The sequence below is a fragment of the Saccostrea cucullata genome, unplaced genomic scaffold (assembly GCF_032062105.1).
Source record: "Saccostrea cucullata isolate Sc308-1 unplaced genomic scaffold, CSIRO_AGI_Scuc_v1 ctg769, whole genome shotgun sequence".
NCBI classification, from domain to species: Eukaryota; Metazoa; Mollusca; class Bivalvia; order Ostreida; family Ostreidae; genus Saccostrea; species Saccostrea cuccullata.
The window spans coordinates 215,045-237,366 of record NW_026935864.1 but is presented as its reverse complement, the minus strand read 5'-3'; the positions used below and the strand labels follow the sequence as shown (position 1 = coordinate 237,366).

The 22,322-nt window shown below is 33.2% G+C and overlaps 1 protein-coding gene across 1 annotated transcript in view; it reads left to right on the top strand.

The window, feature by feature from the left end:
• LOC134244091 (TSC22 domain family protein 1-like) overlaps nucleotides 1-21,615 on the top strand; it is a 55,841-nt gene extending 34,226 nt beyond the window's left edge. Inside the window, exons 2-3 of the mRNA XM_062726366.1 lie at nucleotides 18,583-18,628; nucleotides 19,865-21,615. Coding sequence (XP_062582350.1) covers nucleotides 18,583-18,628; nucleotides 19,865-20,059 — 241 coding nt within the window. The 3' untranslated portion in view covers nucleotides 20,060-21,615. The remainder of the gene's footprint in view (nucleotides 1-18,582; nucleotides 18,629-19,864) is intronic.
• Nucleotides 21,616-22,322: the final 707 nt, after the last annotated feature.

The following is a 22,322-nucleotide window of genomic DNA, read 5'->3' as shown; positions in this document are numbered from 1 at the left end:
CTGAGTTATGGTTAAGATACGTAGTAGTAAGTAAACAGGTAAACATGATAAACAATTGGCAAAGTCCTGTCTTAACAATTGTCAAAGTTTTATTTCATTTTGATTAAACTCAAATTCTAGGATCAGATTACTTGAGTTCTTCTGTGTACATGTACTATACAAAGGGTGGTTGTATTTAATAAAAATTTATCCTTCAACTAGCAAAAGATTTCTAGTCACAGTAATTAATAATCTTTGATTTAAAACGTAACACAATCATGTGGAAGTTAGTTCATCGTTTTAATAGTGTTATTTACATGTTTTAATCATGGCGAGTGAAAAAATTGTTTATGGCAACCAGAAATTCTGAAATGGCGACCATTTAGCGACCTAAAAGTAAGTGCGACTTGGAGCACTGTACTAAAGAGTCAATGACTATCACGTGAAAATAAGGTGTAATGATAATTAATGATCTACAGTAGTCACTAGTCAGTATTGCTTCCAGTTTTGGCTTTATTTTGTAGTTGATGTTTTGAGTGCGACTTTATAATTACGTTTTTGTAAAGGTTAGTCTAAAAGCATCATTTGCTTCATGCAGTTATTGAAAAGAGGATTGAAATGGAAGCAGGAAAAATATTTTTTTTTTTAAATCAGGAAAGATAAGGGCAATACTGAAATAAATGCTCAGAAAGTAAACTTGTAAAGGGCAGATAACTAGTCCATTCTTGTTTAGGGCTATAGGTGCACTATTTTGCTTCAGACAACTTTTAGCTTGAAAGGGCAGATAACTTGTTTATTCTTGTTTGAAGGGCAGATAACTTGTTTGTCGTAGATTTACGGAGACAGCCGAGGGTCTGGTTGAACGAGACTATGTTTGAAGTTGTATGCATGAAAAAGCAGTGAATGAGGGACCAACTTCCAAAAAAAAAAAGTTGACATGCAAGAGAAAAAAAAATCCTAAACTACCACATATGAAAACCTTTTTTTTGGTGCATTTTTGTTTGTATAAAACATTTCTGGCTTAAAAAAAATTATAACCTGTACATTTTGATTCTCAGTATGGGTTGGGTATTGCACAGGCAGTTGTCATTACAAATTTTCTGATAAATATGAAAAAAATTAACTCCTTTGGTAAGGATTGGTCACCATGCATGCATCTTGATTTTTTTTTCTAGGTCGGCCACATTGACTTGTATTTTCATCTGAAACTTTGTGAAATAAATAGATTTCTCAAATTGTTGAAGCAGTAGATTGAGGTTGATGAAAGATTTAATTACTATTTGCAAGTGTGATGCACCCTTTTGGTTGCACTCTCTGTAAGGTAAAATTGAGTATGTTGTACATTAATTGAGTATGGGGTTATTTTTTTAATGTAAGAAAAGTATGTAATATGTCAAGTGCCTTTGGTATATCGTTATAAATTTTATATAAGGAAAGACAACTCTTGTTTCCTTGTCATGATAGCAGAGCTGCACAGTGCAACATTTTCAGTACCTGGTAATTTTATCCTGTACAGTTGACACCAAGAAATAAAATTGATGTTTTAAAAAAATCATTAAGTTTAAAGCTGCATGCTCATTATGTAAACAGGAAGTTAGCACGGTATTTCCATTATAAATTCTGCATTCGCAAGGAGGAAGATATTTGATGTGGCTGTGTTGAATCTGAGAAAAAAATTATTATGATCAATCTGTGCTCCTGAGGATATTTGCTAAGGATTTCCATAGAGTCTCTGTAGAATGAGGTATCGTGTTTTGTTTACCTTTGTCTGTTGGGATTTTTCTGTAACTGCATGTAAACTGAATTTTTTAATTTATTTGTCTGGCTTCGTCTGTAAATTTCCATCAGCAGGCAAGGTGTTCCTTTCATAAAAAGTGAAGACATTTTACAGAATTGTGTCAAGGTATAAATGTGTTTTAATTTAGGTCAATTTATGATGACTGAAGTTGAAGTTTAAATATTACTGCATTTAATTTGTTTAATTTATAGGCAGTGTCAAAACTCTGCCAGAAAAAGAACTTGGTTTAATTGTGAACAGGTAAATTGGGATGTTTAACTGCTATTTAAAAAAACATTCTTATGCTTAAGATGTGCATAAGAATTGACGATTTAATGACAGGAATACTGTATTCTGGCACTATAGTCAGAGAGGAATGCATTATGTATGTGTCTTGTTTCCTCATTTTTTTGCATGGTCTTTATTATACCTTCCTCAAATTGTTGGTGCACATTAAGTCTTGTATTTTTCTTGTGCAAGAATGCAAGGTTGGCGCCCAAGTGGTAGATTTGTCGCGGTCATCTTTGGGTAATACACTAAGAGTACAACCTGCATGTGGTTGCACCGATTTACACCACTAGTATAAACACATGCAGGAGCATGATTAGGATAGATTAGGATTATGTTGAAGCAGTTAGGAAGAGCTGCAACTCCTGATTCTAATTATTTCCAACTGAAGAACCTAGCACAACGCCCAGTCTTAATGTATGATGCATCATATATCTGGATGTACGAGGCTTCAAAGCTCTTGAAACTTACAGCATGATTTTTAATTGGATAGCTTAGTCATAGATTTTTTAAAAGTGTTTTTTTTTGTTTTTTTGTTTTTTTTTTATCCGTTTACTCAAACATTTAATTAAAAGTTCAGTCAGAATTTCACATAAAATTTTAAAAAGTTTACAAGGAATTTTTTTTCAAATTTAAAAATAAAAAAGTTTCTAAAAATTAATTCCATTAACAAGTTTCCGCTCTGAAGTATGTTTAAACTTTTGCAGCACAATGTTGAAGACCTCCAAAAAAGTTGACAGAGTCTGAGAAATATGTTGTTGTCACTTGAACATTATATATGGGTGCTGACAGTTACAAGTGTCACATTAAATTTTATGCCTCTAAAATTTGAGCCCTTGATGAAAATACATTACAATCTGTCTGTTTTTCATATTTGTACATCTATAAATGGATTGTATTAGGAATTTCTTTACCTGGCATGTTTCTTAATCATGCAGTTTAAGGAAGTGATTTTCAAGTGTATTCATGAACAATATACAATGTTTGTGCAGTTGACAAAATTTCTTCTCAGTATACAATACCTCCATGTTGTAAAAATAAAAAACAAACAAACAAAACAATAACAAAACAAAACAAAAAAAAAGAACACACAAAACAAAACAACCCCATAAAATTTTCACCTTGTATATGTGAAAAATAATTTTCTTACAGCTATATGAATGATAATTATAATGTTTGTAATTTGTTGTCTTGACAATAAAGGAACTACATGTAATACAGGCATACATATACTAAAATGATAATTCACACTGATTGATTTGAATTATTAAACAATGATCACACACTTTAATTTAACCTTCAAATGACTCAGACTTTATGCACATACCTGAAACCTTTATCCATCTTAGGTAAACAGTTCTATCTTATTTACATCTGATAACATTTTTGTGTCGCAGTTTTCCCGACATAGGGGGTAAATTTTGAACGTAACCTCCCACCTTCTGTGGTTGATGGATTTTGTCACTTACGAAAAAAAATGTCAAGCAAAACAAAGATTGTTGACTGGCACTTAATTTCATGACTTTTCTTTAAGTGTCTTATTACGTTATAATCAATCAAATGTTGATATACTCCTACTGTAAATCATCTCCGGAATGGTATAAATTTTATATCCTTATTCGATTGGTTGCCTTATATGGTGGTGTTTAATGCACATCTGAGTAGATTTGCATTTGTTTGATTTAATGATTTGTTTCAGTGATTTTGTTTAATGATGCACTTTGATTTTTTTGTGTTGGGGGTGGCCATGGTTAGGTGGGTGTGTGAATCACTTTGAAAACATGCTTTTTGCATGCAAACAAACAAACAAAAAAAACCAAAAAAAAAAGTAGGATTTCTAATAGATGACAATAATTTTGTTATTATTATATTTATCAGAATTTGTATTATTGTCATAGCTATGAGTGATATGAATAAAAAGTAATTTACTCCTACAAAATTTTCAGCAAAAGTTTTAAGATTGCAGAATGCTAATTCTGTTTCAGAAGTTGAATTTCTTTCGGCTTACTACTTTTTAGGGTTGCAAAATACTGAAATGAATTTTTCTGCTTTCATAGGGCCACAAAATACATGTACTAAAGTTTACAATTTTGCCTTAATTAGATACATATAGTAGCTTCTTTATAATTGTTTAAAAAAAATGAAAATTACGTACTGTTCAGAAATAAAATATTGATTCAATTAATTGGCCCATGGATAGCGGCTGTGATCACTGCATGGAGCTTTAAACAATTAAACAGTGGTCTGACTTTGTCCCTAGTATACCTTTACATGACCGCAGTTTGACACAAACTGACCTTGGCTTAAGTGTTATGCAAGCTATCGGAATGAACTCCGAAACTGAACTCCGTACTGGAATAGATTGTCTACAAACCTTCACCCCATGTTTGTAAGATCCTTTTCATAAGCAAAATTGTTTTCCAGTCTCTATAATTGTTGTTTGAGATTTGATCTTTTTACTTAAAAATGTGTATGGTTTCTGTTATTCAGTATCAGGGTTTTGTTTCAAAGTGACAAATTCACTTACTTGAGAATTGTTTTAAATTTATAGTTTTATACTTCTGATCAATTCATTGCTATATTGAATTTCTGGTTATGTCCGGATTCTTCTTTCCGAAAAAACAGAGCTATCAATTTGTTTCTGGGTTGTTACTCAAACGTAACAGAACAATAAAGACCCATGAATGTTAATGAACTTATAAATCAATAAGGGGACTTCATTGTAGCTATCTCTGGCTTCATTTTCATCAACTGTTTCTGAGGCAGGTCATTAAAATGACAATCATTGGTGCAGAATTTGGGTGATATTGACCTGAATTGAGTCTGCCGTCTGATGGGACCCTGATGAAGGGTGCCAGTGGCCATTGTATTATTGATGTGACTTGGAGGTATAGTCCTACATCAACAGATCACACCCCTCTTGGTCTGACAGCAATCAGGCAGAACTTGGTGTGGTGTTCACTGTTGTTTAATATTTAACATGCATGGGCAGGACCAACCGGCTGAATCTGGATTGAGGAGATCATATTGTTTAAATTGATTTTGTCCCTAATTGAAAATATTGATATCTCGAACAGCAATTCCTTGAATACCATGGATTTGTTGAATTATTTTATGTTCCAGCCTGTTTGTTTTTTTAAGTATTTTTCCCTGGATATCTTGAATCTTTGATTTCACGAAGACTTTTTTCTTGGTCCCATTGAGTTAGAGATATTGAGATTTGATGGTATTAGGAAATGTGATGCAAATTGAAATATTTCAGGTAGTAGGCAGACTTGTCGAAATCCGTCGGTCCTGTCGGCAAGGCCGGTAAAAATTTGTCTGGACCGATAACATTTAAGAAAATGTCGGTCCAGATGACCATTTGAAAGAAATTGAGCGTAATGCAAATTTAATAAAGGTCGGGATCGGGATGCATAATTAAAGGTCAGAAAAAATGGCCGCGTACGCAGCATGTTGACGATAGCTAAGTAAATTTGTTATAGCGAAGTCATAAAAATTGTCATTTATGTCTATGTTAAAGACTCTCTATCCCAAGAAAGGAAACTTGTTAGATTGACGGCTATTGAAAATAATAAAGTACATTTTGGTGCTGTAATTCATATGAATTTTTCAGCTTCAAAATAAAGGTACAAATATCTGGTCTGACAAAAGTTTGACTGGTCCGACAGAACATTCAATTTTGTCAGACCAAATGTCTGACAGTAATTAAAAAATTTCGACAAGTCTGAGTAGGTATCCTGACATTTTGCTTTTGGTGGGTTATCACATTGCTTTGTTTGTTTGTCTGTCTGAGCTTAATCTACACAACCAAACCTTAGCTAAGTTAAATTGCTATATAAATATTATATAGGACATTGTATGCAAACTTTAATTCTGCTAATTTGCTAATGTGGTTGTAAAAACAAACTTTTTAGATTAATCAGGATCACATTTTTCTATGTTAGATGCTTATAATTACATTTGATAAATTGATTAACAAATACTTCAAAGACATTTTTAAAGCAAAACCTCACAAAGAAAGACTTTGGCCTGGCCTTGGGAGCTTGCTTTGTTTGTAGTCCGTAATCTGTGTAAAATATTTTCCATATCAAATATGTAGGCCATGTCAATATTTTGGTTTTAGAGTTGATAACGAACTGATTAAAAAAATTAGATTAAAAAGAAATCGGTCAAATTACTCAGTACACAAATGTAAAATTTGATGATAATTTAATGGAAAGAAATGAACTCACCGTATAAGCAATTTCCATATGGTTTAATAATTAAGTTTCTAGTGTCAGTTATCAGATGCTAGCAATGAACTTGAAGCTTTAAATTTTTTTTTTTCAGTTTGAATTTCTTACTACTGCCTAATTAAGTTTCCTGCTGATAAATAATATAATAAATATATTAAATCTAATAAAAGGAATTCACAATTCATTAAATTTGTAAATTAGATACACATGTATATTAGAGTACTATACTTAACAAGGGGAATACCCTAGCAGTCAACAGCATTAGTTGGTTGAAGAGAGTTATTATAGTAATAAAATAATATTAGATTATTGTTGGAGGAAAAAAGACTGTAAGCCTTCCCAAACAATTTTCCCCCATACAAATATTGACCACTCATATATTACAATTCAGTTGACCGGTAGTCAATAAGAGACTTGTTACTGGCCAGCTGTCCAAAAGATGAGAGTATCTTAGAACATTGACACTTAGAGAAAATGCATCCATGGATCTTGATTAAATTAAACACATATGTTTTTTCCCAAAACAGAAGCTGGTTATTGGACTCTCTGTCCTTGTGTTTTGTTTGCCTAAGGAAGAACATTTACTTGTGTAGATTTATAAATATATCTCATTTGAAAAACAAGTTGCTCTTATGGTCAAAGGGTCATTGGTTACATCACTTCTGTTCCTAAGATTTAAAGGGTCCTTGGCCTCTTATATTTCCTGATTCAACACATTTGTTAAAAATAAAAACAGCACCGAATTTATGTAAAGTTAGAAACTGTGTTTACAAACAAAGAAAAAAAAATCATTGTTGTTTAAACTGGCAAGAAAATCAATTAGTATAGTATGTTTGTAATACTTGAAGGGCCTTGCCCTTGTTAAAGTAGAGCAATGCCCTCTTCTAATGGCAGGAGCTATTGGGATGACAGAAGCTAAGAGGCCTATATAGCTATACCATTGCCAGTTGACTCAGACAACCAGAATTGTTTCTGTGCTTGTCTCTCAGTCTTCTGTTGCAAAAAAAAAAAAAAAAAAAAATTTACCGATTTACCGAGACATGCCTTTGTAGAGATTCTCAGAGAAGAAGCAGCTGTTGGTAATTGAAATCCTGTCTTCGTTTGACTGACTGAAAGATTGCATGTTGTTTATACTTCACTTTCTTTTCTGTCAAGGCAAGATATAAACAAAAGGCCACAATTACAGACTTTGAAATCAAACATAATTTTTTAAGGTCCCTTGGCATCTAGCTATTTTGTTTAAGATGACATTATAGTAGAAAACTTATGTGTCTTAATTAAGCCTTCGTTATTGCAAAACCATAAAATTGCTAAATACAATGGCATCTTCGCTAGCCAAGGGTTTCCAACCGAAATCTACTCTACTCTACTTGTAGAGTAGATTTTGGATCGGAAACCCTTGGCTAGCAAAGATGATACAATGGTGAGTTAACACACACCTCAGCAACTGATAAGTCCCCCCTTTTTTTGGGGGGGGGGGGATAAAATCTGTGATTTACAAAAAGGAAACAGTGAAATAGTAAAAATTAAAAAAAATGAAGTAAAAAATAGAAAACAAGTAAAAAATTAAAAACACAAGACTCATCAAAGTGGGAGTTTAAAAAAGAATGATGTAAAAATGACTCCCACTTCACCAAATATTTGTTAAATTGGTTTATTTATAAATTCCTATTCAAAAGGGTGGAGACTTTTAGGTGAAAGTCATGTTCAAAAACTTGTCCAATTAGTGCTGTTTCTTTGTGCCCCCACCAAAATCGATTGTTGTTTTTAAATCAAACATGTAAATTTTTGCTTTGCTTTGAAAATAAAATACGTACTTTTAAAATTCTTATCATTCTGACAAGAAACTTTCACAAAAATCTAAACTTGTATCTAGGAAGCTTTTTATTACCATGTTTTTGCTTTAAATGTCATTTAAAGTACATAACATTTAGATCTTTGCTGAAATTATTTCTTATCAATTGATTTTAAATATAAAGTGTGTTTACGTATTTTTTAAAAACCGTATAGTTACAGTTTTGTAAACATTTATTAATCAAATCTAATTGTGCATGTTCATATGATGAAGGCTGACTGTTGATTTGCCTGTGTGACCTATAGTTAAGTTAGAGAGTCAGTCTAGAGTTGCAAAGTTCAGGAGCTGATCCTTTAATCTTGGCTGGTTCAAATCCACTGCAAGACATGGTGGCTGGTTCTTCAGATGAGACTGCATAAACCGAGGTCCTGTTTCACAGTAGGTGTTGGCACAAAAAAAATCCCTCACTGCTCAGTGGCCTTGAGTACCAAGTAAAGGTATAATTTTGCAGCCCTCTACCTACCAGTGGTGGCATCTCCATATGAGACTGGGACGCAAACAATATAAACAAACAAAGGTTGACATAGAATATTGAACTTTTGAGACGGAGTTAATAGATAAAGTTTTCTTTGGTTCAAGATAAGTTATGATATAGATTTCCCCTATCTGTCTATTACGTACAAGTCATTCCAGTTATTCTGATAACTTTATTTATTATATATGTGGACTTTCAAACTTGTTTGTTTTATATTCATTGTCTGAATATTTTGAAGATTTTTAAGATCAGGAGATGTAGATAATAAAATTGACTGAAGGGATTTGCTTATACATGTACACATTTCTATACTGGCCTACTTTGCACTTACAAGAGAGACTTAGTATAGATCAATCAGTTTTCCATAAATTACTGGAAAAGTTGATTATAGCAAAACACTTTTAAGGATGAACAATTTTTTTTTCATATCAGTTGTAATTTATTTAAATTTCCAATAAGTTTACAAAGCTACAAGGTTAACAATCTCTCTGCATGCTTTAAGCAGGAATTCATAATTTACATGTTCGCTTTGACCATGTTTTACTGTATTGGAACACCGTTTGTTTTAGAGTTTTTTGGCAAACTTAAACAAATTTAAACCCAGCAATTCTTTAAATAATGAATTTGATTATAAAAATGTGGATAAAATTTGAGCTTTTTTTTGCTTCTTCGTTTTTCATATATTGTTCGTCTTTCATTGATGTAATAGATTGAGAAAAATTCGGTAAGTCGGGTTTTTGTTCGATTCTTCAATCGGGGAATTACTTACATCTCTTTTGCTGAGTTAGACACTTAATCTCATTAACACACCATGGTTCATTCTCCCTCTGGATTTTAATTCACACCATTTCACATAACTTTGGTTCGTTACCTCACATGTTATTGACTGACTGTTGTGGGATGGAGATTATTTCTAATATAACCAATATTCTTATAGTCGATCAGGCCCAGGATGCAATTCTTTTCATTAGCGACCATTGATGCTTTGCTGGAAAGTCGTTAACTTAAAGGTTGCAGAGTGTTGACATTCAAATCTTTTATTCTTCAGATATTGATTTCCTTTTATGCCTTGTGATATATAGGAAATCCTCTCATAAATCAAACTGTGCTAATCCGGCTTCTGTGATTGAATGCAACAATTTTTTTATATTCTAAAAATACAAAATATATCTGTACATGCTAATGCATCACTGGTCATAGTGTACAGCAGTCTGATTATTAAGATTCCTCATGTGGCATTGAACTTAAGGTTGGAAAAATTGACACTCTCCTTATAGAACTAAAATTAGAAACTCTTGATGTTTCTGCGTAGATGTATATCACTGAACGTAAGGACAAACTGCCAATTGTCTAGAGCATAGAAGAATCTCCAGATTAATTCAGAAGTTTATGTCAATTGCTATTTGATGTAGGGCAAATTGCTTGTCAGATCAATGAAAATCATTTGAAAGACACTCAAGTACTAGCTGTCTAAATTTCAAGTCAAATCAAAGCATTAAATTTTTTTTTTTTGTGTAATTAGTATCTCAAAAAAGGATACATGTATCTCATGATATGTCAAAGACTGTGACTGAAAGTCCTAGCAATATACCTCTTTACACTAGATATCTGAAATCCATTGATATTTTAATGTTTTTCTCGACCCTATTGAGTTTGAACTAATAAGGTTTTTACTGTTTGCTATTTCTGAAGACAGAATTCTAATTATAAATCAGAAGGACTTTAGAATTAACAGTCATAAAGGTCCGGAAATGTTTCCTGTTAATGGTTTGAGTAAGTTAGGGTGGTGGTGTTGTCGGTAAGTAAGAAGTTTAGAAGTGTGCGGCCATTATTCATAAAGAGTTGTTGTTATTGATGTTGCCAGTGGTGTGGTAACATTTCATGGTTCGATTTCCTGTTTCTTTTGCACGATGCTAGTAAACAGCTTGAATCACCTCAGTATGACAATGCACAACTTGATTTTATGTTATGTAAAGTGGGTGGTTTACAAAATTATACTCTATCGCTGAAATGTAATAAGAGTCATATCTTAAGAATTTTTGGTACCGTTTGGTGACAGAAGTATTTTTTGCCAAAAAAGCACCTTGAAATTCAATGCAGATCTTAAGGAACACTTAAGCAGAGCATATGTCACCTTGAAATTCTACTCCTTTGTGTTCACAATTACTCTCAGTGTATTCCTAAGGGGGAAATGTAAATCAGATATTTTGATGGATCGACAAAACTTGTTCGATTCTTCATAAAGTAGTGTTTTGGCAAAATATCTCTGTTTCAGTGAAGGCCTCAGGTGTTTTCTTTGATGTTTTGGGGGCGAATTTCATGCTCTGATTGCTGGCTTGCACGGGATTTTAATACTGCAAATATAAATGATGAAAAATCAAAAATGAAAGGACAAAGACCTCACAGTTATAACTCATATTCATAGTAATTTAAATGAAGATACATTACAATTAATCTTCATTCTAATTCCTGTATTTATTTAAATTCCTATTGTGATATATTTGATTTGTACAATCTTCAAATCCAATGAAATGCAGTACCGGTAATATACTGCAACCAAATAGATGTAGTAACTGCATGTGAAAATTTATGTCCTCAACTTTATGAAATAATGTGCAGTCATATCTAACAGTTGACAGAAAAAAAATATTTAATGTGTTAAGTTTTCCTGCAGAGGCAGTAAATCATTTCCAATGCAATTTTTTTTTTTGGTGAAAAATTTGCAATTTAGGAGTTAAAAAATAGTGATAAAGTTGAAGTTATCTTGTTACAAATAAATATTACAGCATAAGTGTCGATTTTTTGGCATTTAAATTAAGTTCATGCATATTTATCAAGAATCTGCATTTTGTAAACCAACAAACTATTGGCTTTTAAATATTCATGTTGGGCAATGTTTTGGAAGACATTGATTGGTTGTTGATAACCGGCTCTCAATGGAAGCTCCGCCCACCAACATGGCTTTATAGGTTTTGATATATATAGATAAGAGAGCTCCATGTTTGTGTATTCTGTCTGCACTACCTGTGCAAGTGATGTAACCTATACCAGGCCGTTAATTGATCACCAGTAACACAGTTTTCAGTTTCCCATGGAACATCGCCCATACTGTGCATTGTCTATAGCAAAGTGAAATCAAAACGTACTGAAAGGAATTTCCCAGAACAGCTGATTCAGTCGACAGTGGAAAATTTTATAAATCTATTTTTAGACATCCCTTTTCTCAAAAGAAGGAAGGTATTTCACAATAGGCGATCGATTAAATCATTCATTTGTACACAAGACTTGAGACGGATTCGTATGTGGAATTCAATAGTTTAGAAATCAGAACATTTGTGGTGTTTATGATAAGACTTGCTGCCATTATGTGTACAGTAGAGATGCTATTACCAGAGATGGACTCCCCTCTCTCCCATGGAAAGGACACTCTATATGAGTACTTGGAACTGCACTCTCCCAAGAGTCTCTTTCAGGACAGTATTTTAATGCACTCCTCCATAGCTTACCTACAGAACTGTTGGTAAGTATATATATCCAACAGTGCCACTTACTAGTATAAAGAAATTAAATGGAGAAGAAAATGATACAAGTTTTTTGTTAATCAGTGCAGGGTTCAGACTGCCATACTTTACCTGTAGCAATCAAGAAAGAATTCAAAGAAATAGTACATACCATGATTTTTAAATATGAATAGTAAACAAAAAAAAGATCTATCGGTATCATTTATTATAAATTTTTATTACACACTTAGTAATAAATACAGGTTTTTTGCATATGCGATATGGCTGACGTCACAATAGCCGTATCAACCCTGCAGGGCTGATATGGATTTGCGGGGCTGATATCCGTATCAGCCCTGCAAATCCATATCAGCCCTGCAGGGCTGATACGGCTATTGTGACGTCAATATCACACCCTTAGTAAATAAAACCACAATAACAGTACTTTTAATTTTAATTTTAACTTTTTGAAAATAAGGTTAATCTTAATTTACAAATACATGTAATACTATAGAATATTTTCAAATTACGGATCAAGTGCATTGAAATAGAAATAGAAACAAACCCAAATCTTATAAGACATTAGACTATGTACAAGTATGTAAGAAGTCCATGCATTATTATTTACTTATTTTCTTCTCAACTGTATTTTATTACTAAGTATGTAATAAATATAATAAAACATACCCTTTTCCACATCACATCCTGTATCAGCCCTCGACCAATATCAGCCCTCGGGCCTTCGGCCCTCTGGCTGATATTGGTGTCTCGGGCTGATACAGGATGTGATATGGAAAAGGGTATGTATTATTCTCTATAAAACATATAAGGTCCTTAGAATGCATGTTTCATGTGTAACTAGTAATACATTTTAACAGTCTAGTCCAAACAAATTTTATACACTGGCCCCCCTCCTCCCAAGTGGAAATCTTCAAGTAAAGTTGGCAGGCTTTCTCCCTGCGTGTAACCACATGTATATGAAAAGTATAAGGGTTTGTTCTGTTGATGCAATAATTACCTGTGTAACAGGTGTGATGAGTTGCAAGGATGTTGTCTAGCTCTTTGGTGTCAACTGCCTTTTGTTGGGAATAGATAATGTTACCGAAAGGATATTGTCTATCTGTCTGTAAGTTGGAGCTGACACATGCCTTTTTCTTGGGTGTTTTGTGACCCAGGGAGCATTGTCCCTCTTCTGTTAGTTGCTGATATGACTGCCTTTTTCATAGGTGTATAGTGACCCAGGGGCATTGTCTGTCTGATTGGGTGATGATGGTGACAGCTTTTTTGTTGTGAATACTGTGTTTTCGATGTGCTAGATTTATTTGACGTCATAATTCCTGCTAAAGGTGTCTACTGTATTGAATCGTCAATGAGTTGAATAAACCAGGAAGGGTGTCATTATGCACCTAGAAACCTCATCTTCATCAGCAAATTCATCTTGTCAGATCAGGCAAAACTCTACAAGATCTTCTGGAGGTCTTGTACATATTCTTGTTACCCTGATAGAAAAAAAAGAGCAAATGGCATCCAAGAATGATTTTTTCAGAGGAAAAATGGTTCACAAATACAGTCACTATAAAGGGGTTTCAGAGGATAGCATTTACAATGAAAGTATTGATTAATTCAATTTGATCTCTGCATCACTGATGGGCAAAAATTTTTCCATCAAGTGAGATTGTTTTGTTGCCCAAGAAAGAACGGAGTAAACTTTCCATTAGTTGTTCACCATTATGTCAAGTGACCCAGAAACTTTTTTTAATGCATCTTATCTGTGTTTTAAATAAAGGATAAGGGGATAAGGGGGAGGATAAATATCAGTGCATCCCTAAGTAAATATTGCATTAAAATGCCACTATAATAATCCGCTTGATTAATTATACAGTAACTAGGCAAACATTTTTTAAATTCGTCCAAAAAGTAGAGCAGTTTTATTTTGATCTGTATTATGGACAAATGATTAGGTAAGATGTGTAGTGCACAGTTTGTGTTCATTATGTGTTGTATGGTATTAGTAATGCACACTTAGCTCTGCATGCACTCCACAAAACTATGGAGGATCTTCCCTGAATTATCAAAAGCACACGTACTGGGCGTTTCCATTCAATTTCAAGTGTGTGCACTTGATCAACTGACAGATATAATTGTAAAGCCCAGTTTACACGTTCTGCTTTTGCAGCTGCATTTTTGGTCTGCATTTTACTCTGCAAAGCAGACAGAGAGTTTACACCAGCTGCTTACCTTGCCTGCTCTCACTTTAAAGCCATATAGTTTCATATCAGAATGGTCAGTTACGTCTGCTTTGCAGACTGAAATAGGGCAAGTTCTATTCTGTCTGCTTGCATGTCTGCAGTGCAAAACCCCTGTTTACATGCTCTTCTTTTGCAGCTCTGCTTCAAAGCAGCTGCAAAAGCAGAGCGTGTAAACCGGGCTTAACATCCTAGACGAACTATGCATAATGCAGAGCTTTAATTGAAAAAAAAAGCTGCAATTGTGTCCCAAGTCTCCTTGACGTGACTTTTCTGAAATTCGTTGCGGAGAGGTTTTTTTTTCTGTGTGTATGTTGACCGATCTTTTTGCTGTTGCACTGTTTTCCGAAAGTTCACATGGCTTGTTTTGTACAAGACACGAGCTGGTGTTGGGAAAAAGTTGATGTGAAAAGGATGCTCCCTGGAGAGGGAAGAACTGAAACAAACTATAAATAGAAACATTTTTATCTTCACACCTATGATAAAAATCCCACAAATAACCGACTATATAGATAAAACGTAATAAGATAAAAAACAAAGGGTGTATTTTACCACTGACGGGCAGTAAATTGAAATACAGTTAACTGACTTTTAGCTATCATAATTAGGAGTAAAATTTTGAACACCATTTAGTACAGTGTCTGGCTGTTTTATGGGGTTAAGTCAATTGGTTTTTGGATAGGACACTATGGGAATCTGGTAACAAACGAAAGCCTCGATTTATTTCATCAAAGTTTTATACAGACTTGTGTTTCATATGAGGGTAAAAATATATCTTATATAGTCATGATTAAGGGATGTGTTTATAAAATCATCCTATTCTTTTTCCAATTACATATACATTTTTAAAAGGAGACCACAGGTATTGATTTTTTTTATTACTGGGCTAAATTATTCCTGAGGATGACTGCTAGGTAGGTATTAGAATTACTTAATTGTATTTGATAAATCGTAATGTAACAAGGTCATACATAAGCTTAAGGTAAAGTAGATTAATTGTATTTAAAATTACTTAAGGCTTCGTAAAGGTCTAGAATCGAGAGCTTGGCCCCCCATCAAAGGGTTTTTAACTAGATTTTTAAAACCTAAAATGACACAGAATAAATTGATCTGCTTATGGTAGCATTTATATTGACTCAAATGTTCATAAATTAAAGAAAGAAAAATAAGTATGCTGTGTGTAAAATGGAAATTAATTGGCAGGTAATATATGGAATCTGTATCTGTATTTCTTCACATAAAGTGATCTTTTTGTCCGAATGTTTTCTCTGCACTTTGATTAATCTTGCTGAAAAGATTAAATGATGGATAGCAAAGTGTATATAAATATATCACAAAATACAAGTTGAGGAAGGGGTGGAGATATTGTAATGTAAGATAACAGTATCGATAAATTTTGGTATTGGCTGTTCTATATATAGAGACTATTTCCTGCTTCTACTCTACTGCTAAATAACATTTTACTAGCCTGCATTTTAACCTCTGCCTTTAGGTGTACAGGATTTACATTTTCACACTTGTCCTTCTACTAAGTGTTTGTTCAATAGAACTGGCCACTACTGGTCAGGGCTTATCTCATTTTCAAGGCTACAGTGGCAGGGTAACATAAACAGTTTGACCTTCGGGTTGGATCGACACTTTACATGTAATCAGATTGCTATTGTCCAGTCAGCAGTAATTTCTATAGGGCCAAATATTTGTCCCCTCTGGAATGATTGATCAGGGTGTTTTTTGACCTTCTCTGATCTAGGCCAGGTGTTGAAGAATATTTTAAATATGGAGAGAAAAGTCCTCGATTAAATGTTTTCTTAAGTTTAAATATCATATTAAATCCACCGAATATTGTGTATTTACATGATAAATGCACAATACAGTCATATATACATGTAGAATATACAGCTAATTTTCAGCTGTACATTATAAACTGGAAATAAATTAATTACATTCAGCTCTCAGTAAACTTTTATGTAATTTAGAGGCTACTTCTAGCTATTACACACACGTGAACATAGGGATAGTGACAATCAGATATGCTGAAGTGGTCATTTTTGGCCCAATGACCTATTTGATGACCTCTAGACCTACTTATACCAGGCCATATATAGAGATATAATGGTCATCAAATCATTTACAACTGTCAGTTAGATGTGGGCCATCCTGTCACATAATTAACGAAGTGCTTCGTCATTAATTACACATCCAGGCAAGGTGGGCCTGTTGGTACTGGTTTGCCGTCTTTTTATTATTTCTTTGAAGACCCACTTGTAACATTAATAAGAAAGTAAAAGTTGTGTATTAATATCCTATAAAGTTATTTCTGATAATGATCTTAATACTGTGGTGAATGTATATGACAAAGGAAAATGATGAATGGCCCTCTTCAAGAATTCCATTTTTTTTCCTTCTTCTGGTACAATAAACAAATTTTCATATAATCAATCAATGCATGGTTCTTTTAATTTGATGAAAATGCTGCTAAATCTGCAGATAATATTATTCCATGCAAATTGAGTTTTGATCCTTCCCATAAAAAATAACTAGCCTTTGTAATGGGCAACCCAAGGTCAGCCAGTGGCCCTGTGGAACTGGAATCAGGCAGTTGAGGGGTGGGTGACCTAGGGCAGCATTTTATTGACGCTGCATTGGATAATTCAAGTAAACAAACAGACGGACCTTGCCCTTGATGAGCAGACCTTGTGCTCAGCTCTGAGGCAAACACGTTTTAAGAATGCTTGGATGATTATTGCTTAGGTTGAAGTTTAACAGCTTGATAAATAAATGTTGATGCCGGCATAAAATAAAAGGTTTGCAATTTTTTTTGTGGAGGTTGTTTACATGGGGGTATGTTAAAATTTCTGAAAATTCTATTAAAGTTTAAATGAGAATACCTACCAAAGAAAAGGTTTTCCTTTATTTCATGAATTAACAGAGAGGATCTTTGAAAGCAGCTGAAATCTTAGGTAATTTAAGAACGAACAAAAAACCGTTTCAAGTGCTAAGTGGTATATTTTCAAGCAGAGACGAACTAAAAATATGCTTAACAATGATTCACTGCTCTTAAAAGTATAAAGAAAGTTTTATTAAACCGTTGAATAAAGAGTTATTTAAACAAAATTTCAATGTCCTTTTGGATGGTTTTGTTGAGCCATTAAAGATAAGAGGGTTACGATTTTACATTGATCAACACAACGGAGGTTCAGAAGCGGCCAAGGTCAGGGTTATATTTTAGAGGGCATTCAACTTCAAACAGCTGATTGGGGCGGGGAGGAGTTAAATGTACAAGTCCTTGAAACACTAGTGTGGTAAACAACTTGCACTCGGTTGTAGTATGTTCCTATCTCTCGTTGGAGACAGTACTGTTTGTATTTATCCAGCAATATAGCGGTATTATCACTGAGAATTCCCCTTGTGACCTGTCGAATGTTATACACAGGGCATCGTCATTAACAGAGCAAAAATATTTGAGGTTTTGTGGATCTGGTCTTATCTGGTTTTCGAGGAAGTGAGATGGTATATATAAAGTCAGAGGTCCCCACGGTGTCAGTCATTCAGCGATTAGCATCCCTTGTGAGCTGGTCTTGGATTGTGGTGTGTTCTGATATGGATTCGTTGCTTAGTGGTCCTCTGTGCTCAGAGAAAAGCAAGCATGAAAAAATCCGGATTCTGAGGGAGATGAAAACTATCCTTCATCTCTTCATGTGTTTTGAGTGCGTTTTATTTTTTAACTTATAAGAATTTTTTAATTAAAAAAAGAATGCTTTTGTGGACTCCAACTCATCATGGATATTGAATTTTTTAAATCATGAATCATTCTATCTTGCATTTGTCAATTTTTTTTTTGGGGGGGGGGGATAAAAAATTAACAAATGCACAAGTTGTGCTATTCACTAATATTTAGTGAGTTGTTCCAAAATCAGTAAATGTGTATTGCTGGATTATTCATGATAAAAGACTGCATAATATTTGAAAGTATTTAGGTACAAAAAAAAAAAAATTTCCCTTCACAGAAATTTCCCTTCACATAAAGAATTCCCAAATGTCAAGCTTGATTGAAGTTTGACAAGTTGCAGTAGTACTTGATGACATTTCTGGTTATAGAATAGAGCTGAAACAAGTCATTCCTGTGTATAGAGAGTCACCTTAACAATGTTTTTATAGCTTCAATGTTTGTTTAAATGTATGAATATTTAATGAGACAATAAATATTTTTTATTTTATTTGCAGTGGTTCAAGCACAGTTGCCATTGATAACAAGATTGAGCAAGCTATGGTGAGTACTATTTTTTTTAACATGTTAATTATATTATCAAAAAAAAAAAAAAAAATAGAAGGAAAAAATGAAAAATAATTCTGAAAAAAAAATCATAATGAGAGATTTATTTAATTGAAACTAAAGGTGGTTGAAAGAAAACCACAGATAATTCTAAGAAATCAATGGATATATATAATTCTAATGGGATTAATTAAAAATTTAGAGTAATTTGTAAGATGTAGCTGTTAGATTGGAGGTCAGTAGAAACTCAGTCTCTATGTAGAAGTTACAGAGTTTATTGATCACAAGGGCATGGAGATCTCTGATGGAAACCTAAAACAATTGTGAATTTTATTGCCCAATTTCTGCTGCAGTGGATATTGTTGATGTAATTGTTACCATGGAAATAACTAGTGATTGTTGTTTGTCATAGAGATGGGTTGCAGAAAAAAGATAATTTGTCTTTTTTTTTCTTTCTTTGTTTTGCTTTTTTTTGACTTAATTGGTTAATAAATGGCACAGAAATAGAAAACAATTTTTTACAAAGACTATTTTTACATTACTTCGTTGATGTTTTGATTATCTTTGGCAATAAAAGAGAAGTTAAAGAAACGGAATCTCTCAGCAGATATATAAATACATGTATTATCAAAACCTATAACCAAATTGACATGCAAAATAATTTAGGTTTGCTCAGCTCTCGGAAAACAATATATATAAAAATAAAGTATGATATTTAAGGAATCAAAATAAAGAATTCTTGGTACTGATGGAAAGTTTTTGTTTAATTTGAAAATTAATCAAGTAGTTACCATATATAGTGCTGACAGTGTGACTATCATTATTCAAAAGAAATCCTAAAAGATCACTGAACTTTCTGCACTGATTATAAATGCAATTCTGATCCTTATGCTCTTAATTAGCAGTCAACAAGTACATAATTATATTGTTCTCTCAGTAGATTATTAAATTAGATACATATATTTACCAGATAGATGAAGGTATCTTTGTGCTATTTTTAGTTCTCTTTATTACCTTGCATCAGTGTTAAGCGTTGACTAGATACATTATGAAACAGGTGAACAATCTTGACAACCTGCAACTTCCTGTAGCTTGTAAATGCATAGTAAAAACAAATATAAAGATTCAAGGAGGAAATATTCAACTGCCCATTAAATCTTTTGATGTGGGTTTAGCAAACATATGTTTTGTAAAAAGATTTGTGTTTATAAACAGCATCATTTGTTATTTCAGGATCTGGTCAAGAGCCATTTGATGTATGCCGTAAGAGAAGAGGTGGAAGTACTGAAGGAACAGATCAAAGAACTCATCGAGAAAAACTCACAACTCGAGCATGAGAACAACATCCTGAAAGCTGCCGCCAGTCCAGAAACGCTGGCCCTACTGGCTCAACCCCGCCAGTCCCAGCCCCCTCCCCCATCCTCATGACAACCTCGACCCCCCGGGGCCTGAGACGGCCCCGCTCCACTCAAAGCTTCTAGTGTCTCGGTACCACCAGACCACATCCCCCTAAGGAATTAGGGAAGAGTTGCTGTAAAAGTCCAAAATGAAAGGCTCTCAACAAAGAATGGACAGGCTTTATGTACAAAGCATGGTGTTGATGAAGCCTAAGGCTGCATCGGAAACTCTAGGCAGAGACAGTTTTTTTCGGAAACCTGTGGTTCGGTTGTGCAGTTGTTGGGGAAAGGTCGTTGACATACTCATGTAATGATACCGGTACACAAAGTGACATTCAAATGTACAAACATATTTATAATTATCAAAAAATACATTCATGACATATTGTTAACACTGAATTAAAAATTTGGTATATTCCAAATCATCTCTGATCATTCCTATAGTTGACATTGAGTCAGAATTAGTTGCTCCAATGAGGAAAAAAAATGATTGTGGAATAATGGAATGAAATTTTATTCATTTGTATATGAATTAATTTACATTGTTCACATAGATTGCATTTTTTTAAAAACACTGTCTTTTATCCAAAAGAATTAGTTTTATGAAAAAATGAGAAAAAGAATAGTGTCATTCTTATTTGTGCCATGTTAAAAATGAAGATCTTTGTTGGGTCTACAAGCTTCATTTGAGCTCGTAAGGTGCTTTTATAAAATACATGTTTTAATGGACGTAATAAGCATGAGACCCCTGGCCAGTATATATAACTAAGGGATGGAGATTTATATTTTTTTCCTGTGGAATTATATGTAACAATGCAAATTGTGAAAGAGTTACTTTGCATCAAATGTTTGAATAGAGGGCAATTGTTTGCAAAGTGATTATAAAATGAGATTATGGCTGTACATATATCTCGCCAAATCTGTACATAATGTAAAAAAATATATTAATTTTTCTCTGTATTAATTATGAAAAGTATATTTTTTAATTGTTGAAAAAATGATATGTATACATTAAAAGCATAAAATTGCAATGCTATTTCCAGCCAATTTTATTTTCTTTATTCTTTCTCAGTGAGTAGTCTTTGGTTTTGATAAAAAAAAAATGTGAAACATTATATTTGGATTCTTTTGCTCATCTTTTGTGAACTAGTCATTTTAAAAAAAGTGAAAGTACTTGCATGCACAAATTAGAAAGTGAATGAAAATAGAAAATCAATTATCATGGCATTTTTAATTTATGGATTTATTTTATACAAATCATTGAATTATTGTTAGGTCTTAATTGTTTTAACATCACTTAAGATGAGGCTGTATAATTTGTGGTGCAGAATAGAGTTGTGTCCCTTGAACATTAATGTAAATTCAGTTAAAAAGTTTTTAAAATAACAGTGGGTTTTTATTTAGCCATTATTGTTAACATTATAAGTGCTGCGAACATTTATTTGATGTGATAAGTGAAAAATAAGCCATAGACATCTACCATTGTTTGTGTGTTTTGACTAGCATTATTTGTCAAATTTAAAAAAAAAAATAAAATGTGATATGCTTGGAAACAAATCTATATTAAAATTTGCATATAATAAAAAATTGTGTTCCTTGTTTTGGATCCTTGGTGCCAAAATGGAAGGATCACAAGAATTTATGAAAAAAGGAGAAAAACAAATGAGTATGCTATCAATCTCGGGATTAAAGTTCATTGATACTCTGATAAGAGAGATAACTCCTCTTATTCTTTGATAGAAAATTGACAAGTTGAAATATATAGAATATGATCATGTGACTTACTTCATGTCATATCCCAATGAAACTCTAAAAATGATATCTCATTTCTTTAATGTCTTTTGTCTAATTCTGCCCCCGTAGGGTATGCTACAACTGCTTGTATTTTACTAATAAAATACTTTCCTTTTGAAGAAAAATGAGAGGTAAGGCAAACTTTGAAATAATGTTTGTTTGCTATTGCCCTCTCTCGATTCGGGATGATCAAGTTGAAACGGTAAAGCAACATTGTATAGAGCGAGCAGAGGGTTTATGAACCTTAAATGAGATTCAGGCATTTATTATAGCTTGGAGTCAAATTCAAATCCAGTGTAGTGCAGTTAGGATATGTCTCTTTCAGATAATTATGAAGAGACAAGATTATCTTTCAGAATCGATTTAAAATGGGAACGTATAATGGTAACCTTGGCGGATGTTGCCAGGAGAATGCACTAGGGAGGGGACATCAGGGAATGGAAGTACTCGTATGATATTTGGAGATGTAGGTACATGTAATATAAGGAATGGGATGATAC